Genomic DNA, 14819 nt, shown 5'->3' on the forward strand with positions numbered 1-14819 from the left:
ATACAGATACAGATACAGATACAGATACAGATACAGATACAGATACAAATACAGATAGAGATACAGACACAAATACAGATACAGATATAGACGCCAAAGCCACAACTCAACAGACACACAAAACAAAATCAAAAGATTCACTTATTAAACAAAAAAATTTAACATAATAAAACAAAAAAAAAACAACATAAAATAAGTCAAAACTGACAAAAAACAAAAAAAAAAATAATAATAATAACGTGTACACTTAACATAGCCCCGTACTAGGGAAACCCTGTGTCGCGGGTGCCATGGACACACACATAGACAACCACAAATTACACCCAAACTCACGAGAGAAATAAATGTAGGCTGTACAAATATTTCTCCCGGCCCGGGAATCGAACCTGGGACCTCTGCATGGCAGTTTGGCAAGGTAACCGTTTGGCCACGGAGTCAATTTAACGAATAAAAAATATAACGACTACAAGTTTTGTACTGTCATTTATGCGGTCGTTGTACTGTCATTTGCGAGGTTTTAATAATATACATAATTGCAGAATTAAAAAGGAACTATTTGTATAAGTAGGCTGTGATATTTTTGTATAAACAGCAGCTAGGCAATGGAATTGAAAAATGAGTTAACATTAAGTATGACTTAAAAATTAACACAAACTATTTTATTAGTTACAGGAAATTAAAAAACAAAACGAAGAAAAAGAAGTATTGTATCGAAAATCAAGAAACAGTATGCACAATATCTATGGTAGTGAGTCGTATAAAGTGTAACAAATTTTACCTGCCGCTTTTTATATTTGGAATTACAAACAACCTGGCTTGACAAATCAACTTCCAGTTTTATTTTTCCCAAATTCTATGGTCTTCTTTGTACTCCACTAGCTATGTTAGAAATTCAACATTAATATTTACGCCGTTTAATGCACCTGTAGCAAGGCAAAATGTTTCCCTAAAGGACACTTTTGTTAAGTCACAACCCGAAAATCTGTAGAAATCCGCGAAAATACCATCTCCGGAAATTTATGTAAGTATAAATCCCCGCTTATATTTTGCGCCCGGAAATAATTTTCGCGGTCTATCCCCTCTGTCTTCTCTTTTGTTTTTATGTAAATAGCGGTTAGAATAATAATCAACATCGTATAAATAATCCATATTACCTGGAGGTGACTTTTCAATTCCCCACATGTATATATATCAAACCCTTTTATTTCAATTTTGTATGATAACAATGTAATTATACTTACGTTCGTACTTTCAAAGGCAATACGAATAAATTACTCGGTACTACCGAAATGCAAACGAAAAATCACGTCATGCCAATTACATTAGTGCAAAAATCTTTTATGTATAAAACTCCCTTTGTGCCATTAACAATCCAATGTGAATTTTATTCGGAAAAAACAGTTGATTTTTTTTAAGCTGATATATTGAAAAGGATGCCTCGTTAAGAAGTGTCAAGGATGGTTTCTCAGTACACATATTATTACATGTTTCTTAGACATATGCGAAGGCACGACAATTTTCCTGTTTCTTTCAGGAGATTTAAGAAACCCTATTAGTAAGACTAATCAACCCTAATAAAGCGAGATTTATACAGTAAAAAAATCGAATGTTAAAGACGCTTGGTTAGTATTATTCAACTATGAAATTCGTATTTAACTGAGAGGTAACGGCCTCTGCAAGTCATGCTTATCCGCAAAATCTAGTTCACTCTCCTTACAAAATGCTACACGCAATATTCCATAAGTCCTAGTATGAAGAATGTTAGTCTAAACCGTAGGTTTCCAAACGTTTGGACTCACCGCCCACTTAGGCAAGATAAAAAAAATTTCGACGCCCACAAGCACAAAAAATAACTGAAAACACAAATTGTTTTATATTAACTTAACACAAAAAATCACAAAGAAAAAATATATGTATGCAGTGTGTAGTTTATATAGATAATTCAGGTTTTTTTTTTCAAATGCGGTAACGCCCCTTGCACAGCTTCAACGCCTCCCAATTACTCAACTCAACCGAGCCCCCCTAGGACTCTTCAGCGCCCACTTTGAGAAACTATGATCTAAACAAATTAAATAACTCTTTGTGACGTACGATATGGCAATTAACGTTTCCGGAACGAATAAGAAAAAAATACTATAAATGGTTAGAATAAAATTTATTGTTTCTCAAAATATTCTCCGTTAGCGTTAATGCACTTTTTCATACGAATGAACCAATTTTGAAAACATTTATGCCACTCCTCCGCGACAATCTCTGAAACATATTTTTCATAGTCTTCGACAGCCTCTTCAGGTGATGAAAATCGTTGACCGCGTAACTGATTCTTAATTTTTGGAAATAAATAAAAGCACAAGTACGCGGAATGGCTCATAAGGTCAAAGTTGTTCACCTTCAAAAATTCACTTGTGTGTCTGGCCATGTGAGAATTGGCATTATCGTGTTACACGATGGTACGGCGTTTACGGTTATTTTTACGGAGCTTCTCAGTCACTTCCGGCAAACAAATGGTCGTGTACCAACCACTATTCACAGTACAACGATTTTCCAAAGCAACAGTAGCCACGGGTCCAGTTTTATTAAAAAAAGAAGATATCATCCGCTTAAAGGCACTTTCCACGCGCGCCACTTTGGTTGGTTTCGGCTCATCTCGAAACACCCATACGCTCGATTGCTGTTTTGTTTTGGGATCGTAACTATAAATCCTTGTTTCGTCACCTGTTACTAAGTCCCACACCAAATTTGACGCCCCTTCATTGAAAGTGACACGATCCGTTTTTTGGGCCTCAGTCAAATTGTGTGGAATCCACTGCACAGCTTTTTCACACCCAAATGTTTGTGTAGTATTGATTGTATTTGACTCATACCTATGCCCAAAGATGCCCGAATCTCATCGACGTATTTATTGTTCGCAGCAGTGAATGGGCGACCATCACGAAATTCGTCACTGAGATTCACACGACCGCGTTTGAATTCAGCAAACCAGCTATAAATGGTCGTCTTGCATGGTGCTTCATCGCCAAAAGCAGTTTGAAGCCGAGCGAAGCTCCGTTGAGCTGTTCAATTACACTTGGAGTCGTAGAAAATCATACTACGAAAATTTTCACGAGTTAAATCCATGGTGATGTAGACAACCAATCACAGTGACAGTCAGATGAAACAAACTGTATGCTACAGACAAAGAGTTCCATTTTCAAATGTTGTAATTACTTTTTCCAAAATTGTTTATGTAAGTGCCAGTTCCGGAAACTTATAATACGCCCTGTGTAAATACGTGCCAATTTATTTCTTCTACAAAATATTTCGAGTGCAATAAAAGGTAATGATGAGCTCAGACCCAGTCAACAAATACGAAATAAGTAGATATTTACAGCTCATACTGTAAGTAAACTCTATAAAATCCCTTTTTTATCAATGTTTTATAATTTGTCGCTTCCGCTTGTGCGGAAAATTTATTTCAATTTTCCGCACATATAAATAGCCCATTCATACTGGAATATTTTATTGTCATCCAAACAATAACACTCATGTGTTCAACCGTAAAAGTCGATCCCATGATGTTAGTCAGTTACCTAAACCCATACGATACCCTCCTTAGTACTGCATAATATAACGATACAAAAATATAAAATCAAGTGTTCTTTTTACTGAATATACCCATTTCTCTGCACTAGGGTTGTACTGGCCATTAAACGTAAACACAAAAGGACCTCATTTATATTTCGAGTAGCGTATATTTTACATTTTTCAAGACTGTGTTTGGACCTTTCAACGAGCCATTTTGATCGCTCAACTCACGTTTAACTAACTATATATATAACTATATAGAAAAGTTTCACAATATCACACACAGTCACACACAGTATAACAACATACAATGGTATGAAACGATAATTTATAAATTAGAAGTAAAGCAGTATTCCAATCAGTAAAAATGTACTTATGTCGACAATAAACCGTGCCAGAGACGTTCTGACCACTAAACGTAAACACAAAGACCTCTCATTTACATTTTGTCTAGTGTACCTTTTAACATTTTTCAAGGCTGTGTGCGGAGTCTTTATAAGGCCTTTTTACAACTCAACCCGCGATTTATTAGCTTCATGTCGGTGCACATATAGACTGGAACCAAACAATGTACCAATTTAAAAAAACTCATAAAGGCACCCTTTCTGAATTTTTTACAGCCAGAAGTATGCAAATTAAAGTGTAAAAATATCTCATAAAGGACACTACGCAATAGGTATTGAAAGTCTCGGTGCCATTGTTTTGCTGAAGTTTTAAAAAAAATTGCAAATCAAACACAAAAGGCTACAAATAATAACATCATATGTTAATTGTGCTAGTTCCAATACTGATTAATTTCCAATTGGTTTGTGAAAAAATGGAAAGTTAATGCCCACGATTTAACAAATAACCATTTGCCATTTTCGTAGGGTTGTCAACGTTTTTTGCATTAACTTTACTTTCAAAGTACAATCTATTGCAGATGATTCTGTTGTCCCTAAATATACCTCGGTCTTTCTCGGACTAGTGTTCACTACCTAATTTTCGTGGTAATTTTTATTATTTAAATATTCAAGTATCGACTCATCCGTAGAACAAATACCTATGTGCAAGACTGTTTATTCTCAGGACATTGTACATTTCGTTCGCTGTTGTTAGCTGTGGATATTAGATCGACTGTAACTGTTCGATTTTATATTTCCGAAATGAAATAAAATATAAAAATTCTGAAAACATCTATAAATAGACCTTATTTTGAATAACGAAATTATGTATTCATCCAGCTTTTCAGTGTGTAATCACATCGGACTCTGTTCTTTGGAAAAGTCGAATTATTAAATAATATTTCACGATACAATGCTCAAATTTAAATAATATTGCGCGATAAAAAAATCGAATACTAAAATAATAAAAATTGCCACGTAAATTAGAGTAGTGAACACTAGTCCGGAATAACCGACCTACGACCTTCTACGCTCATACCTCCACAAATTCGAGTCCCTTCTCTCTTCAGTCGATGATCTGATCCATGACACTTTGGATAATTTTTATATTAGTTTTCTCTACCTAATTTCGGTGGCAATTTTTATTACTTAGGTATACGAGTATATTATAGTAAAATATTATAATAGTATTTCATGATAATGTTCTAGAATATTCAAATAATATATATTGCCACCGAAATTAGGTAGAGAAAAGTAACCTGAAAATTAAATTCCCTGATCAAAATAAGCTTAATATCTACTAGCTTAATAAGCTTGAAATTTCACTCCCAATCCGAATCGGCGGGGAGTCAGAAATATTTAAATAAAATAAAAAATATGTAATATAAAAATTAAATGTAATATAAAAACAAATATGCCAATCATACAGGGCCTATTCGGTAAAAACCCAAAATGCTCGGGAACCTTAGGCAAAATTCCTCGCTAAGGAGATTTCAATACTCGTCATTTAAGCTTCGAGTAACCAGAAGGCAAGCAGCTACTTCCGCCAAAGAATAAACTTAGCCACCGAAAGCATAATTCCACAGAGCGCGATCAGCAAATAAATACAGAAAAGTAGACAATTATATTTTTTTTCTTTTCAAATATATTTGGCGTAGTTATTGTACTATTTTCTTTATTTATTGCCACAAAACTGTATTTCCCAATATGTATTTCCTTCATATGTTTTCTAATAAAAACGCTGTTCAAACTTATATAACCTTCTAAAAATCATGTAAACGGTCGGTGAAAATGTTGCTTTCAATTTTAGGTCTATTTGTATTTTTATAAGACAGTATCTAGAAAAATACGCTATTTTCATAGAAAACTGAGGGCACACTTGCTTGAGCCTAAAGCATATGTTTAGCCCTCTTTTCCCATTGTTGTTTGCTGGGTCTTGGAAGGCTAATAAATAGGTAGGTATATCGTATTCAAGAACTGAAAACACAATCATTCATCGACTTTATGTTTGAAATGAAGAAAAATTTAATTAGTCACTTAATTTTTACATTTAATTGGTGTTTGTCTTGTATTTTATTTACCATTAAAAACTACTACAAATGATTATTCACACTCATATCAACTTGAAACCTTTAACTGTAAAAATTTTTGTAACATGTTCACATTTTCACGTGATGACTATAATTCAACTTTAAGCTCACATGGCATCAGAAAATTGACCTGGAAAATGTAAAACGATCGATAAAGGCAACGCGTGATAAAAACTTGAACTCGTACATACCTATTTAAAGGGATTAAGGTATAAAATAATGTTATTGGCGACATTTTTCCGTGTTAGGCGCGACTTGGCGCGTAATTACATTAAAAGTTATGCTCATTTGTGTATATAATTATAGATATACATACATATTATTATACGTGGTGAAAAGGCGCAGGTTTTAAAAAGAAAATAATTTAAATAGTTAATAGGAGCTGTTTTTCAACGTTTTGACATAACTATTTACAGAAACCTATTAGAAAGTTAATTACGTGATTGTATGCTTCGTGATTGTATTTAGTAATATTTTCCATAGTATAAGGCTGTAATAGATCAGTTTCATTGCGAATAGTTACTGAACCAAATGGTACAGATAATAAAATTCTGTTGTATATTGACGTAAAAAGACGAATGCGTCATAAACTCCACACTTTCTGCCACGGAAGAAAAAACAATGGAAGTGCCATAAGCTCGATTACCATCGGAGCCGATGTAGTCAAAACGCACACAAACAAGTGTTTATCATTAAACACTTGTTTTGTTTATTATATTAAACACTTGATTTCATAAATCTTGATAATGATTGGTCGTAGTTTCTAATTTAAAAAGATGTAACAATTTCTGGATTGTTAATATACTTTAAACTTTATTGCAAGTTACGACGTTTTGATTTTGAAATTTTATTCAACATGCAGCCATCTTGATTCAAGATGCGATGGCCGCAGGATGAGTTCAGCATCTGAACGAATAGATAATCAGAAATATTGAAAATTTATTAAAATAAGACTTACCGATGATTTGAAATACTACTACGGCTAATATTTTTGGTGCAGCTATCATTTTTGCACTCCAAAACAGCACAATCAGGCATTTTTGTACGAATTTAGAGAATTTGCGCGAAAGAATGACACAACCACACCATACAAAGCGAAGAGGGCTGACTGAGCTCAAGCAGGTTTTTTGAGACTTATAGTTGGCACTCGTCTGACGCTAACTAACCACTTGTACTGTATTTATTGTTCTGTGGTTTCTACGATGTAAAAATACGTCTCGAGCACAAAAGACGTAAGTAAAATTTGAATTAATGCTGAACCAAATGGAACGGATAATAAAAATTTTCTGACAACTGAAGCAAAAAGACAAACTCATCAGAAGAGAGAGCACAAAACGCGTAAGAACTTGAATCAATGGCTCTAACACGTCATCGGCAAGGAATGAACGGCTGAGATTTTAGTAATTTCTCTCTAAATGAAGTGGATTTTCTCTCCATGATTAGATAATCCAATTGAAATTACTTTGAGAATATCAACTAGAGAGAATATCGGATCTTGCTCTGCTCATACTAAAAATACAGGTCCTGAGAAAATATATTTTGAAAACAAATACAGGAAAGAGTAAATATTATCATGGGTACGCTAAGTCAACATTCACTATTGAATTATTTTAACGTCAACTTAAATACAAAATTTGAATAACTAATGAACAAATTTAACATTCCTTTGAAACCGTTTCAACCATGATAACAAAAACCAGCTAAGGAGCAAAATGTCCACTCGAAATTGATATCCAAGAAATATCTAGAACTTACTAAGGTTTTTATAATGTTTGTAATATCAAGTGACGGGATGAACAAGCCATGCGCCTGGTGGTAAGCTACCCGCCTGTACGTAACAGTTGCTCAGTTACTCAAAGCATCTGAGGGGTACTGCTATTGCGCCTGTCACCTTGACACATAAGTTGATAAGTCCCATGTGCCTGTAAATTTACTAGCACTCTTAGCCTTCAAAACCGGAACGCAATAATGCTCACATTACTGCTTGGCGGCAGAAATAGGTAAGGACTGTATTACCCTGGAAGAAAATTTTTTTCACATGGAGCTCCACTGCTACTACAAAACGAAGAAGACGTAAATACTACTACTAGACTTTTGGTAAATAAGAATTACCTACCTACAATAAAATCCTAAAGAATCTGAGTTAATTATATTTAAAAATTAATGTCAGTGCTACCTACTGAGGACCGGCTACTAAACCCTAAACATCAGTTTTTTTTTCTGTTTGTCTGTGAGTTTGTGCACGAGAATCGCCACAATGTCTGGGCCATTTTATATGAAAATAAGCTTGGATTAACATTTAATCGTATTTCATTTAAATCTATTTATAAATAATATATATATGTATATATTAATTTAAAGCGTATATCGCGCGCGCTTGGCTTGGAAAAGGCTTTATATTTAAGCCACAATAACGATTTTATTTGACCGGTGGATCGTGGGACTTGAACCCCCGTCCATGCTGCACCGTAACATTGCTCTAACCATCTGAGCCACGGGTCCAGATACCGACACGTCGAAATATTCTTATTGATCTTTGTACTAACTTTAACCTTCTCACCGCAGCCAGTGCCTTTACAGATATCGCAGATATCGCTTTTCGATCAAATGTATTCATTGAGATTTTTCTTTAAATGACTGAAGTTTTGTTATAATTAAGAATACAAATACTAGCGGCAACGAATGCCGAAAGTCAGTACAAAAACACAATAAGATAACTTTGACTCGGTAACTGGACCAGTGGCTCAGATGGTTAGAGCAATGCTACGGTGCAGCATGAGCGAGGATTCAAGTCCTACCGGATCGACGAAAATTTTTCTGCGTCTTCGATTATCATAACAAAACTAGTGGAATTATTCCACAAAAAATCTTAATAAATTGTAACGTTACCTTTAATTGTGCGCACACTGTTGTTATTTTACCCCTTATACAATACGTGCACAAATTAATATGTATAACAGAAAATCCCTTTCGAAATTGTCGCTTCAGTGAAATAATTTCAATGAAATTCCTTTGGCATTATTTTTATACTTTCCGTTTTTTATGAAAGTCATAAATGACGCATTTTGCAAAACGATTCGGGTTCAAAGAAAGAGTGAATACTGATTTCACAAGTAAAGAACCTTTTCTTTTTGTTCCTAGTACACAGGAAAATGAAAATTGTAATATTTTGTTCACTAATAACATAGGAGGTATATACACTAGGTGTGGCTTATACATTTGGTTTTTATTATACCTGTCGAGTTCTTAGGTTTTCGCAATTAGTACACATTTTTTGGGATCTAAGATTGCGTATGTTAGTTTTTTTTTAAACAAACCAACGTGGTTGCGCCTCATTTGTGTGAAAATCAAATAAACTCATTTTAATAGACGTATAACTCTCGTTTCTTATAATTTTCACTTGAACTAACGGACTACGTACACTTCCTATAATTCTCGTTTGTAATAATATTCACATTTTATAAGTAGAAGCTCTTTTATAAAACAATCCTTTTATATATTGTCAATTAAGATAATTTTTACGAGGTATTTACCTGTGCCTGTAATGTGCGCTCTTGCTTTACTAGGTTAAGTTGGGTGAGCATATGAAGAAGCAGGACGAGCCGAGCGAGCGAAGCGAGCGTGTTGCGGCAGCAGCCGACGAGTACCAGAACCAAACGAGTTTGCATTCCCAAACATGTTTTAGGTCAAATTTATTTGAGCTTTATTAAACTGTAGATGTAGAGTAAAAAATAGATTATCATCTATTCAGTTATGTAAACTCAGGTTAATATAATTGTTGTTTAAAGTTAGTTTTAGGGTTAATGATTGTTTTCAAAAATGATATACTAAGTAAAATTATATTTTTTGTAATAATATCAAGTGACGGGACGAACAAGTCGTGCGCCTGATAGTAAGCTACGCGCCTGTCCATAACAGTTGCAGGGCCACTTAAAGCTTCGATCGCAAAGATCTGAGGGCCACTGCCACTGCGCCTGACCCCCTGAGACATAAGTTGACAAGTCTCATGTGCCTGTAATTTCACCATATTAAATGAGCGTTAGGGTAAAAATATTTATGTGATACATTGCACACTTAAATAACTTTTCTGGCTCTGTACCTGTACATATCATGTGTGGTGATCATAGAACATGTCCTATGATCACCGCTGATTTTTGTTATAAGTAAGTACTTAACTAATTTTATATTTATCGAAGACTGCTTATATTCAAATTCAAATCTTTTATTTCGGAATATTACATCCATATAAAAAAATTATACAAATAATACGCACACACATTCATTACATTAATCAAAAACATTTACATTCAAATAAAATAAATTAAATGAATAAAGACAAATAAAATGAAAATACCAAAAATTTCAATCAATTAAAATAACGTGTCATACTACAAAATTAGATTATCCCACATGCATGTTCGCCCAGTGGAGTTAGATGGGACAGTCCAAACTATTTCCCACAATGGCCAGGATGCTGTTGGAGCCAAAGCGCACACGTCGCCACAGGGAAGCTACTTTTTTTCCAATAACGACGTGAAAGCCATCAATGCGCGCCTCTGTGAATACACCTGAATCGCCACAGTGCCGCGGCAGTCCCATCAACATTCTAAACGTATAAATTAGAAATAAATTACTATTTTACGAACACAAATACTTGTTTGAAGTCTCTACAGTGAGCCAATGGATTAAAATTGCTCAGCGCAATAACAATGAGCACATTTTTTTACTGTTCAAACATTTCTACGAAAATTGTAAGAGCAAAGGAATTGACGTGGACTTCTTAAATCCTTCCTTAAAAGATATATTAGTCGTAATGTGGGTAAGACCTCCCGGTAGCCAATAAAGTAGTATAAATTGTACCTACCAACCCAATGGACAATCCATCTTTAGTCGGAAGAGAAAATGGGTTTCCACCTTCCCAGAGTATATTGAGAAGAATTCCCCCTCTAGTGTCTTTGAGTTTAAAGTTCTTAAATAAGATGGATATTGTGGAAGACTAAATACTCAAATGAGTAAAGTTTCTTTAATGTTTGTTTTAAACTCTGACATGAATATCAATGACGTAATATAATTGCCATAGGTGTGTAAATTGTCTTCTTTGGCATAAATGGATGTAACTTAAATTATTTATGGAAATTAATTCGCTTCGAGCTTTTTACAGGTCTTATAGTCACGGCTGATTGATAATAAAAATCAAACACATGTGATTTGAAATCCGGAAAAAATAATAAGAATGTCATATTCTACATCGGGTATACAACCAGAAATAGAGACGAAATGTCATTTGATTTGTTTGAAAACTATTCTGCCAAATCATTACGGTGACAACTGTGGGCCGATTGGCTAGGCCGATTTCGAAACAATTGACGGGTGTCATCAATTGTTTCACTTCAAATCGACCAGTTTAACTTGAGCTTTGCTATAATGACCGAAAATTAAAAAATTACATATTTAATTACCGATGAAATGTGTTTCCGTTTGTTTTGTAATTAGATGTTTTGATATTTTTCCCACCCTACCTAATGGAAAAGCCCGCATTGTTAGAGATATTATCTTTATCACAATAAATACAGTACGTGTACGTGTGTACATCTCCATGTAATATTCTGTATTGGTCAGTTGTTGGCTCTGTACTATTTCAGCTTTCTAATTTGTCATTTCAGCGCAAACGAGAGTTCATATTTAAATGTAATATAAGGCCCATTTGCCTGATGAGTTGCCAGGAATGGATGGCCCTCTTATTTCGTCTCTATTTCTGGTTATGTACTCAATGATAATACATAACATACATAAGAGTGACAATACTCGGAATGTGTTCATCGCCGTTATACTGCGAAAACCAATTATCTGGAATTTTCATAAAAAATTACTTAATTAGGATAACGCGACAAAATTGCTGTAAAATGCAAACATTTCAAATTTCGGTAAAACATAAAATGTGCATGGAATCATCCGTTACAAATTAACGTGGGATGACATTTGTGAAAATGAAACAATGTTTGACACAGTGAAATTTTAATTGCATTTATATCTAGGAAATGAAACTATTGTTCCGGATTTAAATCCGGAAAAATAGTTTCGTTTCCTATGTGTAACAATCGCGAAAACCTAAGAACTCGATATGCATTTATATTATTAGATATTTTGCGAAATAATTGTTTTTCCCAGTACAACGGTGATCTTTCTCCATTTTCATTGTTTTTTTATATATTATAACATACCATTGTCACTGACGTCCAACGATATCTTTGTACTAGCGTACTAGATGCGGCATACCATACCCACACTGTATTTCACTAATGTGCGGTTCGACACAACACTTCAATATCATAGATTAATAAGCAACAGAGTGTTTTGACTACTCAATAACAGAGAATGTATAATATGAATAAACAGTTACTATGGTTATCATTTATAAATTTAAAAAATATAAAAATGACTAGGCTGCATAGTCTAAAGATCCTGGCCCTTCCGCAAGGAAAAGTAGATAACATCAATAATTTCAAAAACTCGACTGTATTTTTTTTCTTTCACTTAATTTGTTTTTCTTTTTAGCTACATAATAATTATAAATAGTACCTAAGCGGAAAGCCGCTGGGTCAAACCAAAATGAAATGTATTGTGCAACTAATAGCTACTTTACCAGGAGCTTTACGTTAATTCCCCAATTGTGGATAAATATCATTGGTAAACACTCAATATTATCTGTTTGCCTAGTTCAATCCCAATAGGTGTAGACTGTCACGTCTGTTCACGGTACTACGGCATTGATACACTTTGACAAAATTCAACGCTAAAACAAAACACTGTCACTGGGACACTATTGATAGTATTTTTTTTGGACCACATAATTTCTGTGAATGATCTTATCTTTAGATTGAGTCGTTGCTGACTTTCCTATTTAATTTGACAAATACGTGAGGCGCCCTTTAAGTTTTCGGAATGAATAAGAAAAAAATACTATAAATGGTCAGAAATGTTAAATTGTTTCTCAAAATATTCTCCGTTAGCGTTAATGAACTTTTTCATAAGAATGAACCAATTTTGAAAACATTTTCGCCACTCCTCCGTGACAATCTCTGAAACGTATTTTTCATACTCTTCGACAGCCGGGCGACCATCACGAAATTCGTCACTGAGATCCACACGACCGCGTTTGAATTCTGCAAACCAGCTGCAAATAGTCGTCTTGCATGGTACTTCATTGACAAAAGCAGTTTGAAGCCGAACAAAGCTCCGCTGAGCTGTTAAATTACACTTAAAGTCGTAGAAAATCATACTACGAAAATTTTCACGTGTAAAATCCATGGTGATGTAGACAACCAATTTCTAAAATGACGCCACAATGTAAAAACAAGTGACAGTCAGATGAAACAAACTGTATTCTACAGCCAAAGAGTTCCATTTTCAAATGTTGTAATTACTTTTTAAATATTGTTTGTGTAAGTGGCCAGTTCCGGAAACTTGTAGTGCGCCCTATGTAACCTCTAACTATGTATCATATTATCATTAAGTGTACTACTTAAGTTTAAAATACGTATTATTTGTCTTAGCGGAAACAAGTGTTACTTTTTCTATGTTTAAATTGTTTTTACCGACTACCTTCTATATAACACGGGGCAATCTGCATTGGCCTCACTAACAAATATAATTTATTTTGTTACATACTATTTACGAAACGCCGTTGATTGTCTGTAATAAATACAATGCAATAAAAAATAATAAATCCATTAATGAGTATTAAGTCAAATACACAATACTTAAAACATGTATATTATATAAACGTTTCTTTTTCCCTTTTCATTATTTTTTCACCTGCCATTGCCGACTTTATTTTACTGCTTTTACAAAATTGCTTAAGGTTTTTTAAGTTACAACCGTAACTTATATAAGTAAGTATCTGATCAAATTAATTAAGCAATCCATTAATGAGTATTAAGTCAAACACAGTATATAATATTACCGAACTATGACAGTATCGGCAATAACTCAGCCAAAATGAGGCTTAATGCGAGTATTTCAATTATAATCCTGGCTATTGTGGACGAAATGATAAATGGGATTCTATGAACTGAACGGAGGAGTTTGCTTACTTGTTTTGAAGAATTTCATTGTATGAATAAATTCCAATACAAATAATCATGATTAAAAGTTGTGTCATACACATTTATCTGCATAAAGTAAAAGTCAAAGAATCTTGCTTTATTTTTTGTTTAAGAGTGAAATAATAGCAAAAGATCATGGGGTACTTTCTTTACAATTACAACCCACATTCAGTTACGACAGAAATGTGGTCTTTTTTATCCATAGGTTCCACAACTTCGGAAAACTACATAGCTAAGTGGCAGACTACATAGTTTAGAACTAGTGAAACTCTCGCCTGAGGGGAATCCCTCACCTGAGGGGAAACCCTCGCCTGAGCGGACACCTTCGCCTGAGGTGAAACCCTAGTCTGAGGGGATGCCCTCGCCCAGCAGTGCGTCATAAATAGGATGATGTTGATGTTGAAATGATACGTTGTAGATAATTAACAAAGAATGTAGGGAGGTATTTACCTATTTTATTAGTAAATTAAAATTTAGGGAATACAGTGTTAAGTTTCACAACATAAAGTTATCCAATTAAACATGCAAAGTGAAACCTCTGTACAAATACGATATTTTCTAAGGTTTGATAAAGGGTAACATGCGGTCTGTGAAATGTGATGCCTAGAGAATATAAATTAATTACTTCGCTAACTATATATCTATCAATCACATTCCGACGTAAGCAACTTATATTA

At 34.1% G+C, this 14819-nt stretch overlaps 2 protein-coding genes across 2 annotated transcripts in view; one reads left to right on the forward strand and one right to left on the reverse strand.

Annotated features, from left to right (window-relative positions):
* Nucleotides 1-785, forward strand: part of LOC113235774 — a 2315-nt gene extending 1530 nt beyond the window's left edge. The window contains exon 2 of the mRNA XM_026471671.1: nt 667-785. Coding sequence (XP_026327456.1) covers nt 667-680 — 14 coding nt within the window. The 3' untranslated portion in view covers nt 681-785. The remainder of the gene's footprint in view (nt 1-666) is intronic.
* LOC113235922 overlaps nt 1-14819 on the reverse strand; it is a 329572-nt gene that overhangs the window by 269754 nt on the left and 44999 nt on the right. The gene's annotated exons all lie outside the window — the stretch shown is intronic.

The sequence above is a fragment of the Hyposmocoma kahamanoa genome, unplaced genomic scaffold, assembly GCF_003589595.1.
Source record: "Hyposmocoma kahamanoa isolate Upper Pololo Valley unplaced genomic scaffold, ASM358959v1 88, whole genome shotgun sequence".
NCBI lineage: Eukaryota > Metazoa > Arthropoda > Insecta > Lepidoptera > Cosmopterigidae > Hyposmocoma > Hyposmocoma kahamanoa.